Genomic DNA, 20,803 nt, shown 5'->3' on the forward strand with positions numbered 1-20,803 from the left:
GGGTTCTAAAACATACAAGAAACCTCCCTGCTGCAATTGCTCTTCATGAGTCATTCCCATTGTTCCACATTGCAGGCAGTCACATTACAGAACCACCATCCTAATCCCTGAAGAGAGCTTTTCTCTCCCATAAAGTCAGTTCCTCACAAAACAGAAATAATATTATATTACTTGTACCCTACCCATCTGATGGGCTGCCCCAGCCACTCTGGGCAGCTTTTAACAAAATATAAAAGAACTCACAAGGTTGAAGAATGGCTGTATTTATCCACAGGATAGCCACTTGAAGGATAGTTAACAGGAAGGTAACTTTTGTTTGTGGGTTCTACGGAGTCCCAAATGGGAAGAATAACAAGCTCACCAAGAGATGGGAATAGGAGGCAAGCAAGTAAAGAGACAATTGAGGTAGTTCTCAATAGCTTAGAAATGCTTTGTATGAAGCCAGCAAGCTTTTTTTTTTTCCCATTTCTGGCAATACTTGCAAGATTTGAGCATGTGCTCCTTGCCCAGGTGAGTGAGGCACAAGCCAAATATACTCAAAATAATTTTATTCCCTACACTCACCGTGATGTGAGTATGACAACAGGCTAGAGACTGGGGCTAGAAAAGACAGCACCAGTACAAAGGCAATGAGGAAATGCTAGAACAGAATTCCAACTCACTTGGAGATGGAACCAGTGTCTTTCTGCTTAGTTCCTTTCTGACTACTCAAGAAGGAACCTCTTTACACAAGAGGTTAGTCAGAAAGGAACTAAATAGGAATACACTGGTTTTACCTCCTTATAGGTAAAGGGTAAAGGGACCCCTGACCATTAGGTCCAGTCGTGGATGACTCTGGGGTTGCGGTGCTCATCTTGCTTTATTGGCCGAGGGAGCCGGCGTACAGCTTCCGGGTCATGTGGCCAGCATGACTAAGCCGCTTCTGGCGAACCAGAGCAGTGCACGGAAATGCAGTTTACCTTCCCGCCGGAGCGGTACCTATTTATCTACTTGCACTTTGACGTGCTTTCGAACTGCTAGGTTGGCAGGAGCAGGGACCGAGCAACGGGAGCTCAATCCATCGCGGGGATTCAAACCGCTGACCTTCTGATCGGCAAGTCCTAGGCTCTGTGGTTTAACCCACAGTGCCACCCAGCACCTCCTTATACTATGCATCAAAAAGGTATTGTACAGGAGTGAGGAGAGGAGCCAGCACTCCTAGTCTTCCAGAGCTTTCTTCAAGATTCTGCTTGTGGTCAGCTTTCAAATCATGGGATGTATGTCTTCCCCTACCTGGATGTGCTTTCATCCATCCTCTATTTAAAAAGTGTTCCTGGGCACATTAATGGTACACCCCAAAGATCTGTAAAGGTGGCGTATCTTATTGTCCATAAACTTCACCCATACATACAAACAAATACATACATTGCTACCCACTCCCCATTTCTTCTGAAGAAAGTTCACAAGCTCCCTAAGAGGAGAACAGAAAAATCTCAGTGCAGAGGCAGAACATCTGTGAGATGTTCTCAATACCAGGCTGTACACAATGTCAAAGTGTTTTAAGTGAACAGAAGACAAGGTGCGCCATTATGAAGCTTGAGCTGAATGAAACACCTCTGAACGAAGTAAGCTGTAGAAGAACATATTGTCAAATCCTTTAATTGACACTGTAAAACAGGCAACTGTGTAAAAGAGATTGGAGAAAGGGGTGAAGGTAAACGTCACATTACAATCTGTAAACAAAGTGTCCTAGTAAAGCCAACTTCTAAATAACCCCTCTATGTCTGCTTGACATTAGCTTAAAAAGCTAGAGAGTAAAGATGTGCTCAGACTTTGCAACAACAATTCTGTCACGCTGTGTTAACACCGTGTACCAGTGGAGGAGAAAGCCAAACAATGGCGCACTTAAGACACTTAACTTGCATACATTTTTGGTCTGATTTGATATACAGCTAGCTCATACAAGAAAAGCATATTTGTGCTTTAGCCTCATAACGAGGCAGATGGTTTATGACTGAAGTAGAGGTTTTTGTACCTTAAAAAAAGGTACAAAACACTTGACTACACAAGTCAAACCACTAGGAATACATTACTAGTATCCATCAAAGAATTACTAATACCATCTACTTAAACACATTTAAGCCTTTATAACTTTAAGTATTTATGTGTAATTTTTATCACTATATTTGAAAGTAGAACTTCATCTGTAAAATAATTTTCAACTGAGGGATAAAATGACAATTTTAACAATTTCACATGGACAAAGTCAAGGAAGAGGAGACCACCACATATATTTATAATGGGGGGGGGGGAGTGCTGAATCTGTCCCCCTTCTAGTGACTCTTATTTCACATGCATCTCCAGGGTGGTGCATTGTGGATTTTTGTGTAAGTTTGGAAGTGGGAGGCAGCAATAGCCAGGTTATACTTCAATTTCACAGGGTGAGATGGCCTGTATTCTTGTATCACCAGGAAACAATGATTTGCTGCAATGGCACTGGTAACATTACTAGATATATCCCTCCTATTTTCGTGCCAAAGGCATTAAAACTTTACAGGGGACAGCTTAGACTTTGGCCTAATTTCATGCAAGCGGCTGGGAGGGGGCGGGGAATGGAAGGGGAGGAAGAGGTCCTACCCATCACTGGCCTATTTAGCACCACAAATATTGTCCCAAATGTGGCCCTTGAGAGTGAAAGAAAGTACCCCACCCCTGATCAAGATGCACACCAGTACATAGGATATGTTGCACACCTGATCCTAAGAAATTACAAGAATTGAGATGGAGCCTTCACTAATCAAATGACTTTTGGGGATGGGGGCAGGTTTCATACCATGTACCATTAATGCAAACCACCCCAGGATAACCAAAGGCAACATTTTCAGGGAAGCATTTCCTCTTGCACAGCTCCTGATTTGAATGGGGCTGTACAGTAGAGCACTTACAGGTGAACTAACCCAAGTTTATTAAGGTACTTACGGAAGATTCCTCATGCCATCTGCATTTATTGTCTTTGATGTTTAATTTGCAAATTTGTCTAAGTCAACTCTCTACCTATGAAGAACATGGATTAAAATTCTCAGTAATTTGGTAAGAACTTTGTCCAAAGCATGATAGCCACAGAATCACAAATACTTTCAAATTCAGTTCGATCCATCTATATGTTGACTGCAGTAGCTATAGTAATAAGCATACTGTTGATGTACCTTTACTATACAGAATCCACTTATTTTTTTTCTGTAGGCATATTACTATTATGACATGAACGATTATGTTTCAATGTGGTGTTGAGTGGAGGTGCCAAGCACACTAAAAATCCTAAAACCAATTACTACCATTTCAAATTGAGATACAAGGTCTCAATATCTAAACTCTTGGGCTTGGTTCAGATAATCAAATGCTGTGAATGTGAATGGAAAAACAAGTCAGGAAGTAGAAGTTCATTGCAACTTCCCTTGCTTAACAGCTTCCAAACGAGCTTATCCACAAGTTGGCTGGTTTGTTCAGAAGCCATTTTCCTATTTGCATGTGATGTGAAGTTATAGTTAAATCATAACTACAGCTTCCTGGCTTCTTTCCCCACTTATGTGCAGGGTGCTGTATGTGGTGGACAGCACTTGTGCATATCCTGGCTTAATCTGATTACCCTAACAATGTCACTGAGTGAGTCGATTTCTCTACATCTTCCACTGTGGCAAAAAGCCCCCAGTTTACAATTTATTCCAGTTCCCAGAAACATTTGTATGAAAATAAGTTCTGTCCTGCATCTGTTCTATTTGTCATTTCCACTGACAATATTAGAAAAAATTCTATAATGTATTTACTATAAATGCTACCTTCCAAAATTTAATGCAAGATTAATTTTCATAAGAAATCATATGAAACTTAGAATAGTGTCTATTATCCAGGAACTCTACACTGATTTCAAACAGTGTAGAAAATGCTTGTGAGCCCCAATGAATCTAGTAACATTCTGAACTTTTTTAAAAAGCAGGATAATTTGCAGAATTATTTCAAAATTGTACAACACATTAAAACCCAGTTTTGGACTTAATGAGATTAATATAATACTGATATTTTCAAAGTGAGGTAAAACATTAAAGTTGTGAAGATCCAGTTAACCTTATGGGATCTAACTTATAAAATGTGCTCATCTATGAATGGCCAGTGTCACTTCATCATCCAAGAACTACAAACCTTCAGCAAAGTTTCATAAAATGTCATGCTAGCCTTTACAATCTACTTACCTCTACTCACAGTATGTATGCTAACTTCCTTCAGATTCATATGTTACACACAAGATTTGCTAAAGTGTAACAATATCAATGAAAATTGATGCCTTAATTGGAATCTATATTTTCATATTTTAAAAACTGGAGTTTATAATCTGCTACCTGATTACTCCATGTTTTTTAAAAAGATAGATCAACAAAGGAAATAATGAAAAAATGGTCTATTCTAATGAACTAGAATGCACTGCACACTTAACCCAGGGCATCTAGAGTGGGATAATTGTTTTAACACTTGTGGAAGTTGTGTGCTATTGTATCCTTTTCTCACTGCTTATGCATATAAGGCGACACATTACACAGAAGGGAATGAACAGAATTCTCTGTGTGTTTAATGGAGTTGTGTGGTTGCCCTAAAATGCATGATTATGTACACAACAATCAGAGGTCTGTGAAATTACAATTTAACACTGCAACCTAGGGTTACGTTATTGTGTAATTCATGAGTCTCAGTGGAAGTTACCTTTAGTGATAACTGTAGGCCACTTTGTTATGTAGAACCAGGAACTGCTGGTATCTTAAGACACAATGACCGTGGAAACTCATCAGACGGGCAATGAATGTACTGATCCTGGATCTTACCATATTCTCTATAAGTTGTCCGTTTTCATAATGCAATTTTACTGAAAAAGCAGCAACTCTAGTAAAGGATTTGCCATTTTCAACTAGCAAGGCTCATCTCAGACACCCAGCCTAATTCTTCAGCAAAATTTATGCTCGGGAGATTCTTGGCCTAATATGTTGATAGATCAATATGGAGGTGTATCCAAAGAGGAATGGAGTTTTCTTTTCCGCTTCCAGGTTTCAAGACAATTCTGCGCCAGTAATTCTGACACAGTAATTTAACATGGATCAATCTGAGCAAGAAGAGAGTACAGTCTGATACACCCAGCTTTCTTGGGTGCATTTTTTTTGTTATCAACTTGGACCCAATATACAAACAAGAAAAAGCAATACAAAAACAAGTGCTATGAAGTGACAGGAATGTCATGAAGTCAAAAGGGCTCGGTTCCACCACCTGCTTTTCACAGTGTTTTCTGGTGCCCGTTTACAGATGGCTTTGCAGCCTCAGAGTCTCTTGCATTGTGTGAGAGGTGAAGCTTGTCTAAACCTGCAAAACATTTCAAAAGATAGTACATTTAAATTTCTTTTTCACTTCTGACAAGTATAGGTGTTTTCAAAATCACATTAGGCTTCGTTCCAGTACATAAATAAATTGAAGATTTTTTTCTGTGGAGACCTTATCTGAGAACATGAGAAACTAGACAGGATTATAAATGGCACAAGAACAGCATCTGTGCAACTTAACTGCCCCTTGCAAACACTGTAAAGTCATAATAGGAGGTACCGTATTTTTTGCTCTATAAGACTCACTTTTTCCCTCCTAAAAAGTAAGGGGAAATGTGTGTGCGTCTTATGGAGTGAATGCAGGCTGCGCAGCTATCCCAGAAGCCAGAACAGCAAGAGGGATTGCAGCTTTCACTGCGCAGCGATCCCTCTTGCTGTTCTGGCTTCTGGGATTCAGAATATTTTTTTTCTTGTTCTCCTCCTCCAAAAACTAGGTGTGTCTTGTGGCCTGGTGCGTCTTATAGAGCGAAAAATACGGTATTTCCTCTCCCCAGGTCTAAATATTTGGTTGCTGATGGGAGAAGCAGAATGTCATGGCATCATTATACAAATTTAAATTCTATCAGTCATGACAGAGGGGGAGGGGAGCTGTATGTGAGCTTTCCATCACATCTCACTTTCACACAACAAATACTGAACATTCTACATGGCTTTGTCTATTGATTTCTAATGTGAAGTTGAATTCATACATCTGCAATTTCATTATTACTAAATTTTCAAGTAACAAAATAAGCCTCAAAAACTGTAGAACAATAAACTACATCATGCAGTTTGAAAAGCACAACAGAACAGAACATTCATCTGCTCAAAACATCTCTGTCCATGAGTCTCTGATGGTCTTCTAATGTTGCAATTCCTTAATTTCCACCTCAAAGCTTTCCAGCTTTTGCATCATTATCCAAAGCAAACCAATTGGCATGTCAAAACCTGATAAGAAATATCCTGTGCCCACTCTCAGTGTTAGTGGATTTGATTGTGTCAACACATTCCTTAGTTACATCTTATATGAACTACTGTGATGTGCTGTTCATGACTCTGACTGAACAGTGAAAGTTCTACTGCTTCAGAATATTGCAGCCAGGCTATTGAACAAGGCAAGCTGTAGGTGGCATGCAACTCCCATATTACAAGAGCTTCATTTGGTACCAGTCTGCTCCCAGGGAAAATTCAAAAGTACTGGCTGTTAAATCATGAGAACTACTTGGCCTCAAATTGTGTAGGGCTTTGCAGATCACAACTAATATAATAATAATTTTATTATTTTTATAAATTATTATTATTATTATTATTATTATTATTATTATTATAACATTCTGATGGTAGATAAAGCTTTTATTCAAACAGGCTTTTGGCTTCATAAGCTGGCTTGCTATGGACACTCAAGTATGCAAAACAATTGGTTCAACTAGTTGTTCTAGTTGTTTTTATTTTTACTTTTGCTTCATTATAAGTTGTCTTGACACCACTTGACAGAAAGATGGGATAAAAGCAAACAAATAGTTTTCTTAAAAGGAATAAACTAGGTGAACTCAACACAGAACCACTCACCACGTATGTCTTTTTATACCACATGAAGGAAGCTGGAAACCCACACCAGGCAAATTACTCTCCCTATAACTCTAGAATTCAAATTAAATTAAATTCAAATTATGCACAATATGGCTATCAAACGAAAGAGAACAAATGTTACCTAATGCTTTGAGAAGCTCCTCTCTAACTGCAGAGGTGAACTTTCTAACCAGACACAGGGTTGTCACAATGGCAAAGAGGATATTGTAGGATAGCACGATGTAGAAATTTCCTAACCAGTTAAACCTTCCAAAGTCTCCAAGGAGATCAAACCTGGTAATACCTGCAGGGGGGAGAGAATGTGACATAATTCAGAAAAGCGAATGAGGGTGATATCTAAGATTGAAAAATGACCGCCAAGTACTTTAATCGAAATAAATTAAAAAATTGTCCAGTAGCACCTTAGAGACCAACTACGTTTGTTCTGGTATAAGCTTTCGTGTGCATGCACACTTCTTCAGATACACTGAAACAGAAGTCACCAGACCCTTATATGTAGTGGGAGGGAGGGTGGGGTTTTTCTCAGAAGGGTAGTAGGATATGGGTGATTGGCTCAATGGGTATGATAAATCTGTTGACTGTTTACGACTGCAATTAGTCCTACAGGAAAAAGCAAGGGATAGGATGCAGATGACCAAAAATAGCTTTAGCATATGTAATGAGACAAGAATCCAATATCTCTATTCAGACCAGGTCTCTCCATAGTTTAGTAATAAGTTGTAAATCAGCAATTTCTCTTTCAAGTCTGTTTCTGAAATTCTTTTGTAATAAGACAGCTGCTTCGAGATCCTGTATTGAATGTCCTGGGAGATTGAAGTGTTCTCCTAGTGGCTTCTCTGTCTTGTGATTCCTGATGTCAGATTTATGTCCATTTATCCTTTGGTGTAGGGTTTGGCCCGTTTGTCCAATATAGAGAGCTGAAGGGCACTGCTGGCATTTGATAGCTTACACAATGTTAGAAGATGAGCAATTAAATAGGCCTGAGATGGTATGTTTGATGTTGCTGGGTCCAGTGATGGTGTTGTCTGGGTGTATGTGGCAGCAAAATTGGCATCTGGGTTTATTCCAGGTTCTGGTACCAGTGTCCATGTAAAGTCTGGTTGCTGTGTTATTGTGGGTGAGGAATTGTTTAAGATTGGGTGGCTGTCTGTAGGCAAGGAAAGGTCTTCCTCCCAGAGAGAAAGAGAACTGTCATTGTCTAGGAGAGGTTGTAAATCTTGAACTGTTTTAACTTGGGAGCTGTATGTCATTACTAGTGGTGTTCTGTTATTTTCTCTTTTGGGTCTGCCTTGCAGCAAATTCTCTCTGGGTATCAGTCTGGCTTTGTTGATCTGTTGTTTAACTTCATCAGGCAGATATTTTAGTTCCAAAAAGGTTTGCTGTAGATCTCTTAGGTGACAATCCATGTCTGTAGAGTTGGAACAGATGCGGCTGTAACGTAGAGCCTGGCTATATACAATTGATTGTTTGGGATGGTAACTGGAATTATGTAGATATGTTTGTTGGTCAGTTGGTTTTCGGTATAAGGTGGTGTCTATGTACCCATCCTGTATTTTTATAGAAGTGTCCAGAAAATGCATTTCTTGCATAGATTAGTTCATTGTTAGGTTGATGGTGGGGTGAAAGTCACTGAATGTTCTAATACAGATAATTTTACTTTCCCATTATGACAAGAGCCCTCCTCATTTTATCACCCAGAAGCCTGCTTTACTCATACTATGAAAAGCTTCACAGCATCCAATGTGGTGCGTTTTGAGATTCTGCAAAGCACCACATGACTCACTGTACCCTAATGCACTCCACTAATCCTGTTTGGACAGCTGTGTATGTGCATTTTGTTAGCTGTGTTTTAACTGTTCATCTTTGCAGTTTTAGCCTTCCTTTTATCTCTATGGCAAACAATATAGGAATTTCATTTGTGTCCCTCAGCAGGGAACTACGAAGTCTTGCCTTTAATTTGCTTTTTGTGTAGCAGCAATGACACATCCTCTTGTGTGCATGTGCGCACACTCATTTTTCCCCTGATTATATTTTCTATAAGAAGGTCATCTTCATGCCAGTTGACAATGAATATAAGGTTTCCCACCCCCCTAGAAAGCCTCAGCAGCAAAAGATTACAGACCTATTTTTACCCCTCACATTTTTTAAGGCTGAAACACCTAATGGCTGCAATTACTCACTTCATTATTTAAATGATTGTGCACTAAAAGTTAAGAAAAATTGATAAACTGATGAGACTTTCAAAAGCAGTATGTGGAATAGCACAGGGGGCTTGCTCCATTAAAGGGAAAATATGCCTTGAGGCATGATCAAACATTTGAGAGTTCCTCAAGTAGCTCTTTCTAGGTTGTTGATGCTACTTTCCTTTGGTTTCCCTCGTTTTCTCTACTTGTCTAGCAAGTAGTTATGACGGAAAAGCTCATATTTGTCTAGCAAGTAGTTATGACGGAAAAGCTCATATTTGCTAACTATTTATAGATGTCTTATTTGTATCCTGCACTTCTGAAATGGTCTTCAGAAACCTCAGAATCTAAACATTAAAAGAACAATATGGTGCCAGGCAAGTCTCCTGGAGGATATTCCAAAACGAGGGCAGTGTGGTCCCACAACTAAAAGTGCTCTTGTCCTGTTATAAACCACACCTCAGAAGGCCAGGAAATCCGGAGCGGAAGCTCACAAATGATAGCTTCTGTCACTGCACTGCAGCCATGAAGGGCTTTAAAGGGCACCAAGACTTTGAACTGAGCTCAGAAAGAAGATGGAGGACCACTGAGGCCAGTCTAGCAAAGGGGACTATGATCCCACCACCCACCCCAGTTAGCCTTGCAGCTGTAACCTGAACTACTTGCAATTTCCAGACTGTCTGCAAAAGGCAGCACAATGTACAGCCTATTGTAATAGCCCAAGTATATTAGTTTTGTTCTCTGTGGCTGCAGCTGTTTTCCTATTATCGCAATGACAAGGCCGTTTGTGTTATGAAGCACTCTGTGTGGCTTTTCAACAAGACCACCTCACTGAGGTTTGTGGCTATGAAGAAACCTGAATCTAGATTTTCCACAACCAACCTCAGACCTATCCATTGTCCTACACTGGCCTCCAAACTGCATGACTGCATTCTTGGACAAACCTGATGGTCTACATTCCATTTGACTTCAGGACTAGTTTTAGCACTGAAACTAGCTTGGTTGCCCTGACGCCTGAAGGACACAGGGGTATGGCCTTGTTAATACTGCTAGACCTCTCAGCAGCTTTTGATACCATCAATCAAGGGCAGGCTACTCAGCTTCAGAACTGGGGCACTTTGAATCAGTTGCTCCATTCCTGTCACAGAGGCAGATTTCAGGTGCTGGTGGGAAACTACCACTGAGCTCTGTGAAATTTAGACTACAGCTGTGTTTTAGGCTTTTGCTGTCCTGTCCTTTTACTGCTAATATTTATGCTTTGGTTTATTTTTAGTCTTTGCTAGCCACACTTGGAGGACAATTTGCTTGAAATCAGGCCATAAAGTCTGTGCACACATCGACACACACAAATCCCAAGGTTTGTCGGTATAAGATTCTTACTGTCTATATTTCCTCCTTACACTACACAGAAGGCAAGGGTGTGCTACTAAGCAAATATATGCTGACTTTTCCCAGGGTACTTCCTCTTAACTCTGTCCCTTTAGGGCCTACCACCCAAGCCACAGGCTTACAAGGAAACTTAGGCATTGCTGCTTGTGTTTCTGGAACCCCAGCAGTAATGCTCAAAGTATGGCGCTGACATGGGAAGAATGATCAGAGTCTGCACTGGCTTAAGAGCTCCAGCAAAGTATGTTCAGAAAGCTGTTTTTATAAGACACTCAAGTTGTACCTAGATTTTCTTTCCTGAAAATATGACTGAAACCATTTACTGATCTGTAGGCAATGACAACTACATACACCTCAATAAAGAGTTCTCTAAAAAACAGAAATAAGACTTACCCAGTGTCCTTGACATAACTGGCAAAGCTGAACTGAGGACTAAGATCGAAACGCAGTTCCCAATTATCTGTTTGAACAAAAGAAAAAAAAGTATTTCAATATGATTGATGAGCTCTAAGTCTACCAAGTAAGGCACTGAAAACACACCCCAGGTTCTTCTAATTTGATTTTAAAATCTGCCCATCTCTAAGGTTAATGTTTCCTCTGCATTTCTCAAATATTGCTCAAGTCTCCTCTAAAACATTTTATATAGACCACAGGGACTTTAGATATTGGCATATACTGTATCATACAAGCACAAAGAAAGCAAACTAAGCCCCTATTTCTGCCACAGATGCTTTTTAACATAACAGTGAATGTTATGTTGGCTTCCCAGATACAGAGATTCCAGCCTCTGTGCATCCAGAACGGCATTTGGTCTCTGTGTTGAAATGAGCAGCAGGCTGGACTTGCTGCTGTTTTTGGTCCCAAAGGAATCTTTGGGTTCTTTGCTAGTAATTTCGTTGTCCCCGAAGGGGGCAATGACAATAAAGATATTATTATTATTATTAGTAGTAGTAGTAGTAGTAGTAGTAGTAGTAAGAACCACTGCAGATCACGAGATGAAACCGTAATGGGCATCCTTCTGTGTGCTGAAGCCGGGGGGCTGAAAGAACACTACAGGTATACAAATCACTGTATAGTTTATGGCATTTAAGGCCACTTCTATAAACACTTGCTTACATGTTCAAGATTTAGGGGGTAATTCAACACAGCATCCAGGAGACTGTTCCATCAATGCAAATATTTCTCCTTGCCCAACAGAATCATCTCCTTCGCACTGTTCTTGGAGTCTCCTGAGTCTCCAGAGCAGATTTGAGGGAGTCACAGGGGGAAGGAGGGGGGAAGCCCCACTGCACTAGAGGGAGTCCTTGCACTGGCTTCCGTTTACGCAGTGGGTAGTTGAATCTGACACTCACACATTAATCATGGATTACATAAATATGTGATGAGCATTTTTCTAACGTGCTGTATGTGAAGGGGCTGAGCATATATATTGGGATTCCTCAACATTTTTAATCAAGGATCATCTATAGTTGTTTACTTTCCCACTTTCAAGAATTGCTTGCAAGATGAAAGCAAATATTTCCCCCTTCTCCAATTCTTTGAATACAAAAAAGGAAGGAGAGAAGGAGAAAGGGGATCTCAAAAATTCAGAAGTTAATAGCCAGTAGGTTTTCAGTTTAAATAATTTTGATCTGTTTGTGGGAATGACTTTTTAATGTGTACACCACAACACTAGTTCTAAAGCCACTATAAAGTTCTGGAAAAGTCAAAGTAGCCTCAGAATAAAAAGTGTTGCTGAATAAAACTACTTCCGATTTAGTTATTCAATTTGAATTAATTTGCCTGCATTACTTGTAGCAACCAAATTCTTTGCATTTCAAAGAAGCTCCTAAAGTACAGTTTGCACAAAGTTACTCATTAGCAATACAAGGAGGGGAGGGAACCCTTCAACAGATTTTCTATGGCTAGTTAACAAGCTTGGCCATTCCAGCACTTTACAAGTGAATGGACGCCATCCAAACTAAACAGGACAAGGCTTTTCCTTCCTTCCCCTCCCCCTCAAGACCATTCAGGGCCTGAAAAAAAATCTTCTAGTCTGTTTACGCAACTTACAAGCACTAATCACCACAAATGAGCCATTCAGAGCAATTACCATCTGTGGGAGTCAGGTTTGCCTTGGGTGGAAGAAATGGGCAAGCAAGAGGAGGGAGACATCACCACCTCAGACTTTTTAACCTACCTTTGTCATCGTTGTGTCATCCTTTCTGGGAGTGAAATCTCCAAAAAAACGTAAGCTATAGAAGCCAACAACCGAAGAGACCATTAGATAGCTGTGAGAATCAAGGAATAAAAGAACCACTAAAGAATGCCGGTTTCAGACTCCTAGAAGACTTAAGCACCACAAAGGGAAGGGGGGAAGAGAGAGAAAGAGAGAGAGAGAGAAATAACAACCACTTTTGAGTGCATGGGAATGGCCGGCCTGTCATTTTCTCTCTTCTAGGCAAGTGTCTTAGTAAATTAACAGCGTCCCAGAAAATTAAACAGAATACTTGTTAACAGACAAGAACGCCTACTGAAAGAAAGGATACAAAATCAAAATGATCTCGAGTGCTGCTCCCACAAAACCAAATGTGGACAGAGAGGCATTTCCTATGCCAGGCCCCTGCAAGATTTAAGAAACAAAAGCATTACACAGAGAGCACTATTATTTTTCTGCCCATAAAATCTCAAGTGCATTGGACAGAAGTACTAAAAATGAAGAGTTATGAAGCATCGTTTTCTGATAATCTTCTTACTAAGCTAATCCCTAGCCATTAATAGTCGCACACTATCAAGGCTGAAAACATGAGCCAGACATTTCAAAACGTAATTATTTTCCATCCAGATGAGCTATGTTAGAATGCCAATGTGCACATTCAGAACAAATATTGAAATGCACAAATAATTTGGCGCAAATAAAGGGAAACCAGGGCAATTGTAAAGCAGCTTGCCTTACTGGCTACTGCAGTCTCAACAGCAAATGCAACTCTTTCTAAATCATGCTCCATGTGTAACTAGAGTAACACAGAAAAGTCACAATATAACTAAGATATATATAAAGAAGGGTGACTATACACAACTGGGGCTTTGTTCAGTCTTGCTGCTGATGTGATCCCTGTTGCTTTAGATACATGCCACTTTAAACTGCTTTACCCACTAGCGGTGGTGTTAATGGTGACAAACAAACAGCTCTGTGCATTATTAACCTGTACACATATGCTGCTGCTTCTGACACTGATTATTGAGATTGTTCCTTTTATTCTATTTAGATATGTTCCACATGCCAAACAATGTGCGAAGCACACTTCACAATATGAAAACTTGAAGTTGTGTGACTGCTATTAAACTTAAAGTCAGGGACAGAATTCATACTTCTGAACACAGGTCTGCATTTCTATACCCATTTTCCTGAAGCCCACTGAATTCAATGGGACTTTTCCAAGTAGGCATGCATTAGATTGTGCTGTCAATGTGCCTTTTGCTGGTGTTAATATCACAAAAGAAGAACACTTTACCCTTGACCCCTTTGGCATTGCAGTTTCATCAACCAGCAGGCAAAGAATGTTGCAAGCAACCAAGAGGACAGAGATTGCCTTAAAAAGAAAAAGAAACATCAAGTCATGAAGGTTCAAAAATATTTGCTGTATTTCACACTGATTACCATTTCTGAGGAATCCCCCTCTGTACTGGAGAAGTAAACTGAGTGCTAATGGCTTAGGGCAGTGGTTCCCACAGGGTGTGGCCTGCCACACTGGTGTGGCAGAAGAGGGTGGCAAGTGTGGCAGGAAGATTCAAGGACAATCCAAGAAACATTTAAACATTTCAGTGTAGTATAGTATCATATCACATCAATATAATTGTTTTATAGTCTCTGGATGTCCCACAATCATATTATAAAGTAGTTGTGTTCTATGTTATAAATCAAGCACAAATAGAAGTTTTTTCTTTTTGTTTTCCAATGTACTTCTTATCAATAAAAAAATTGGTGTGGCACAAGCAAATTTTTATTCTGGAAGTGTGGCCCAGGCCCAGAGAAAAAAGTTTGAGAACCACTGGCTTAGGAAGACAAAAACAGCTCCTTATTATTTTTGTTACTCAGCTCACACACGTACATGAAAAAGATCACTAATCTCAAAAGGACAGATGGGTTTTAAGCAATGGAAGGAAATTACAGCTTACAGTTTCAATTAGCAGCAGGATCATTACAGCTGGATACACAAGATTCCTCTCCCAAGCTGAAGCCTTTTTCCGTCGTTCTTTTAAGAGAAAAATAAGCCAACTTGCTATATTAAGGTGTTTAGAGACAAACATCTTTTCCTATTCTGAAAGTAGAAGTTCTCTAAGATATAGATCCACCACACTTAACTAAAAGCAGCCCCGATTAATATTGTAAGCAAGACTACTGTGGAATTCCAAGGACAACTTCCTTGCCTACCTCTGGTCTCAGGAGCAATTTCTAGGTCATTTATATTGCCCTGCCAGGCAATAAGTGGCACACACATTGCTCCGCGTACTATTAAATTGTCCCTAACCATGACCAGACAAAGTATTGGAAGGATTCATTTTGGGGACATCAACCACCTACCCATCTTTCTGGAATGTTTTCCCCAACAATCTGGCTTCACATATGAGGAAGCACTTGGAACATTCAAACATTTGGCTCCCTGTATGGAGTCTGCAATGGTACCCTTTTTAATGCAGATTACATCACATGCAAAAAGCTTATCAAAAAGAGCTAACATCCCATTGACAGAAGAATGTATATGTGTTTTATTTCCTCTTTTAATATAATTTTCCAAAAGCGTAGTCAACCCATGGAATTTGTTACAAGGTGTGGCAATTCTCACCAACTCAGGTGGCTATAAAAAGTGCTTAGACGAATGAATGGGAGGATAAGGCTTATGATGGATCCAGGACCAGAAACAGAATACATCTGAAGACCAGTTGGTTAAGTACAGCAGCAGGAAAGGGCTACTGCACTCATGACCTATTTGTGGGTTTCCCTAGAGGCATCTATGGGAATTGGGGTGCTGGACTACACAGGTCTTTGGTCTCATCCAGTAGGGCTCTTATTTCCTTATCTTGTGTGACTATATCCATCCATCATCATTTGGGATACTTAATTTTTAAAAACAACTAAAAGCTATTAAGTACATATTTACTGAGTCCCATCAGGGAAAAAGACAGGGCATAAATAAATCAAAACCCATTTACAGGACTGCAGGGTTTCCCGCCATGAAGTGTGATGTTAACAAAACCTATTTACACAAGAGATCGTCTTGGTAATAACACCTGATATGATAAGCACACACATTTCTAACACCACCCAGAAACAGTTTTAAACTGAACTAACAGACACAGGGAACCACAGAAAAGGCCCGATGTAATTACCCAATTTTGTCTTCATACTCTTCACATTACTTAGTTCCTGTTTCAGCTGCTTTGTGTTGTACTCCACTGGTGAAGACATCCCTGTTCAAGAAGAAAGACATGGCCACTTGGTTAGGACTACTAAAACAAACCTGGCTGGATTATAACGGTGCAATAGAAGCAATTGTGCCAGGGCCCATGCCAATAGGGGCCCAAGACTATGAGCTGAAGCTGCTAGCCCTCCAAGCAATAAAGTTATGAAGCAAAATGTGCAAGCAACCTTCTAAATGATTTCTGTGAGAAGACTCACACCGACTGCTGCCAGCGATGTTTTTAGCCAATGAGTTAAATCAGAACTGTGACTGATGAGTTGTTTGAATCCCAGACTATCGGAATCCCTGGGATCCTAAAGAGTTGCTGTTTTCCTTCCTCTTTCCTGCTTTTTTCTTCTTTTCTAGTCCTTGGCATTTCCATTGCCCTTCCTTTCTTTGCAGAAACCAGGATGCACCTTTCCTGCAGTGGACCATCTGCAAAAATATAAATTGCCCTCTGCTTCCACATGGAAAAAGGCAAACACCTCTTTAACCATTTTACATCAGGAACAGAACCATAGATCACAGGTGGAGCATAATGTTTGTATGCATGGGGTTCCAGGTTCAACCTCTGGCATCACCAGTAATGAGGATAACAGCACAGCTAGGAAAGTCCTCAAAGAGCAGCTGCCCCTTGCAGCAGAGAAGAGTGAGCTAAATAATGGGCTACCCTGTATAAAGGAAGCTTTATTTGTCAATACAGGTGTTTGGATGCTCACCAAATCTCGCTGCATCTGCAGTAATTTTCACATCAGTGTTAATGGGAAATACATCAAATCTTTAATATTTACACTGACGCATAAATGACAGGTCTTACAACTTCCTCCGAGATGATAACAAGGCAACACTAATCCCAATATTTTGCCAAAGAGCAAGGCAACATTTTAGAGCAATCACATCAGAACTCTGAAAGACAGCACAAACTATTCAAAGCACTACAGCCTCTCAACTTCATTTCAAACAAGCACAAAAGTTTAATGTCTGCATTGTCTAGCCAATAAATCAAACTGGTAGACAGAACATGTCCAGACTAGTCATGAAAAATTAGAAGGGATTCTCCAAGAAAACCACAAAGCAGCTCATTTAAGGTCAATTTAACAGTATTATTTTGTTTTTCTTCCAGCCCCAACATAATATTTCAGTACCTCAAAGGAAATTGTAGGAGTATCTATTTGCATTCCCTGTAGGTGATTGGCAGTTCAACACCAATTAGTTCAAAATTACACTGTTACTAGTACGCAATAAAAACAACACCTTTCATCTTTCTTACATAGGTCAGAATACCTTCAGAGCCAATAACTTTGATCAAATAAGCATTTTTGATCCTGCCCCACCCGTCTCCTTGGATTCAGGAAAACTAATAGCTAAAGGCAACTTTTCCCTTTTAATATAAAGAAAGTCCTAGCTTTATTCTTTTGGTGTAGGAATGATGTGGGCATTGAAATACAATATGCTAGAAACACTGCTGCCAACCCAGTCTCTTTCGCAACAAGAAAGTTTAGGCAGATCATCCATTGCAGGGATGATTTCCTCACCACCAAAAAAAAAAGCATATGGGGAAAATAAAGTTATATAAAATTCACATTTTATAAATTATAAGCGTTTTTAATGATTGGCATGATCTTAAAAAGGCATTTTAAAAGACACGAGATTAATAATAATTTAAGTTTTTTCAGTTTGATTCCTAGAAGCATTCCGCTAAGCCAGAACCGAAGTAAAAATATTACTGATTCAGATCCCACCGTCTAGGAAATTATGAAGATTATAGCTACCAAAGTTTCTCATTCTTTCCAGGATTAGAAGCAGATTCCATAGTCCTTCATTATGCTAGTACCTGAGTTTCTGCCAGAAATGTGATTAACATCTGTTATATGTGTGTCCACACTTGCAAACAGGTGTTCAATACTTCCTTGTTCAGTATTTGTTAGTTCTCACTAGCATACAAAGACACAGTTCTTCAACAGGTGTGTTTGTTTTTCTTGGACAGATTAGTGGGACAAGCGAAGGTCCACAGCACCACTGAGTTGACTGCCCCACAGACAAAGGAAGATTCTGAAAAGGTTCCATGTTTAGCCCAGGGAATTTATAACACACAAACCAACTAACCTATTCAAAAAACCGAGGAGAACATTTCCTGTTTTGTGGTTGCAGTTCCAACACCTCTGATCCTACACTGTTGCAACTGAGGATAACAGGAACTGCAGCTTCCTAGTCCAAAGCTGTTCTTTGGAATTCTTCAGGGAGAGGGGATTTTCATCAGGACTGGCATGGGAGAAAGGGTTAACTTCCCTTCCCCGCAAAGTCCTGATTAGTCATAGGGGCAGTATCTCCAGCAATTGCTGGGTGAAGTGCAGGAAGCATACGAAGCTTTCTTCTACCCAATGAGACAATTGGTCCATCCAGCTCATTACTGTTTAGACTGACTGGTGGCAACTCTCCAGTTTCAGGCAGTCCTACCTGGAGATACCAGTCTGGTATCCCGGGACACCAGGGACTTTCTACATGTGGAGCAGACGCTTCACCACCAAGCTATGGTCCTTCTCAGCGGTTGACTAACTAGCTGTCCCCCTGATCAGGAGCACTCAGCACTGCAATGTTTTGTAGCAGGCCCATCTGTCCACAAAAAGTTGAAAATAGTCAAACTAAAGGGAATGTGACTCTAGTAACTACACATATTCCAAAGCTTCTCAGCTATACAGTAAAACATCTAAGCAACTGAAATGCATGTTTTAGTCTTCCCATCTGATTCCCTGAAAGGACAGAATTCAAAACCGATTGTGTCAAAACACGATTTCTCTTAAGGAAAGAAAGGGGGGAGGGAACCATGACCATTCCATGAACCCCAAGGAAACAATAATGAAATACACAGCAACAATTATTGTGCAGTTCCATCATAACATCACACTTGGTAGTTGGGGAAAAAATAATTACTCCACTGTAGCTTCAAAGAAATTCACTGACATTTGTGCTAAAGGTAACATGTAAACCTGTTCAATGAAACAGATGCTCTGCTCTAAAAATCTCAAGGTAGTCTTTGAAATTCCAACTATAATTCTCTGTATTTTAGATGCTTATACAAATAAAACGATTCTCTATGGTTACATTATGACATGCAATGCCCTTGAGCTCATTTGGAGGTTCTAGAAGGGCAGCACAGCTATCATATGCCTTTGGCCGAAGAACGGTGCATTCATTCTAATCTGAGATAGTCATCCTCTTCCACCGAACTTGCAGCTTCAGGAAGGATGCCCATGGAGCAGTGAGGGAGCAAGGGCCCAATCAACCTTGGCGACCAATGGAGTGACAGACGTCACAGCCAGATCACCCTCAAAACAATGTCACTTCATTGAAATTGTCATCCTATTTTTGTTTCTTGTTTTTTTTCTTCTTATGACCTTCATTTCTATACTGCCAGAACAGTACACAAACACTTGGGCCACAATCCAGCAGCATGTGCATACCCTCTGATGGAAAAGGACAATATGGTATTCCTTTCTGTGAGTTTCCTGTAACGTTTTCTGCATAGCATGTAAAGAAATGGTTGGCATCCATCTGTTTTGAGAGGCAAAGGAGTGTGCCTCCAGTGGTTCTGAAGTCAAATCGCTGCATTAGCAGCACCAAAGTGACCTCTCCAGGGTGCAAGCCTGGGACGTGTGTATGGGGGTCCTGGGCTGCCCAGATGACAAGACCCCCCCCTCTTGGCCTCACCGATGTGGTCCAAAGGAAAGCAGAGTGCGTTTGGCACCAGCTTGGCTGCAGCAACTTCCAGAATGAGGCATAGAAGGAGGCATACAAGGAAATATATTCTTGGTTTTGCCTTTACTTAAAATGGCTGCCTGCACCACAAACCGTTCAGAGTGCTTCCTGTCCTTAAGCAAAGGCAGGTTTTTGTCGAAAAGAAATGTGGCAGCTTGTAATGCTTATCCTTTCTGTAGAAATGTCAAAATATTGCCTCTTTATACAACCAGATACAAGAAGAACCACCACAAGTATCAAACATACCTACCATTTAGCCTCCTCATGATAGCTTCTTCTTCTAAGGTGATGATATATATCTGTTCATCCAAGTCTTCAAGGATCTAAGTCAGAAATTTAGACACTAGATAAATATGCATTACAGGTAGTCCATACACAATTCACCGTGTGCAAAACCTAGAGGGAATAGGAGCCTAGGCATGAGGACAACCTATACCACTGGGCCAAGTGTGAACTGGCCCTCAGCTGACCAAAATGGCAACGTTTATTTTTAAAACAATGCTTCTGACATTCTCCTAGGTTTTTCTCTTGGTTCCCAAACGCAATAGATAATTTTAAATTTGTGCATATGGAATTGATCCTATGTGATGAGAAAAATTCTTCATGTTGTCTACATATGGGGAAGGTTTGTTAAAAAAACGTTCAGTTGACGACACAGGTCAAGACCACAATTCTGAAAATATGCAGGTACAGATTTATTTATATGTAGGACCCAGGTTACAACATAAAAGCATTTTCCTATAACAAAGACTATGAAACAAAAACTTTCAAGTTTGTTCAGACCCAATATTTTTTCTAGAAAGGTATTACAGTTTAAGTCACCTGGCCTGGGATAGCTCAGTCAGTAGCACATGAGAATCTTAATCTCAGGGTTGTGGCTCCGAGCCCCATATTGAGCAAAGGATCCCTGCATTGTTGGGGTTGGACTGGATGACCCTCAAGGTCCCTTCCAATTCTATGATTCTATGAATCTGTGATTCTAACAGAACTTGGTCAAACACAGACTTTTTAGGTAAAGCTACTTTCTAGTTTGGGATTCAGGTCCCAAGCACCATATTTTTGGGCCCGTTAC

The 20,803-nt window shown here is 40.2% G+C and overlaps 1 protein-coding gene and 2 long non-coding RNA genes across 4 annotated transcripts in view; 2 read left to right on the forward strand and 1 right to left on the reverse strand.

The window, feature by feature from the left end:
* Window positions 1–1,142: 1,142 nt before the first annotated feature.
* LOC308459183 lies at window positions 1,143–3,076 on the forward strand. The gene is made up of 2 exons (XR_013977865.1): window positions 1,143–2,680; window positions 2,712–3,076. It is a non-coding gene; the product is annotated as an uncharacterized lncRNA (long non-coding RNA).
* The window catches only part of LMBR1 (limb development membrane protein 1), a 64,487-nt gene continuing 45,306 nt past the window's right edge, over window positions 1,623–20,803 (reverse strand). Inside the window, exons 9-17 of the mRNA XM_080974178.1 lie at window positions 19,982–20,054; window positions 15,905–15,985; window positions 14,693–14,769; window positions 14,029–14,106; window positions 13,063–13,136; window positions 12,714–12,804; window positions 10,928–10,994; window positions 7,087–7,248; window positions 1,623–5,379 (exon numbers count right to left, since the gene is read on the reverse strand). Coding sequence (XP_080830304.1) covers window positions 5,294–5,379; window positions 7,087–7,248; window positions 10,928–10,994; window positions 12,714–12,804; window positions 13,063–13,136; window positions 14,029–14,106; window positions 14,693–14,769; window positions 15,905–15,985; window positions 19,982–20,054 — 789 coding nt within the window. The 3' untranslated portion in view covers window positions 1,623–5,293. The remainder of the gene's footprint in view (window positions 5,380–7,086; window positions 7,249–10,927; window positions 10,995–12,713; window positions 12,805–13,062; window positions 13,137–14,028; window positions 14,107–14,692; window positions 14,770–15,904; window positions 15,986–19,981; window positions 20,055–20,803) is intronic.
* On the forward strand, window positions 11,003–12,804 carry LOC308459204. 2 transcript variants are annotated; one of them, XR_013977897.1, is made up of 3 exons: window positions 11,003–11,279; window positions 11,310–11,410; window positions 11,495–12,804. It is a non-coding gene; the product is annotated as an uncharacterized lncRNA (long non-coding RNA). The 2 variants fall into 2 exon arrangements; XR_013977896.1 differs by having other exon boundaries at window positions 11,003–11,410.

Source organism: Podarcis pityusensis (genome assembly GCF_964106645.2).
Source record: "Podarcis pityusensis genome assembly, chromosome: 12".
Classification (NCBI taxonomy): domain Eukaryota; kingdom Metazoa; phylum Chordata; class Lepidosauria; order Squamata; family Lacertidae; genus Podarcis; species Podarcis pityusensis.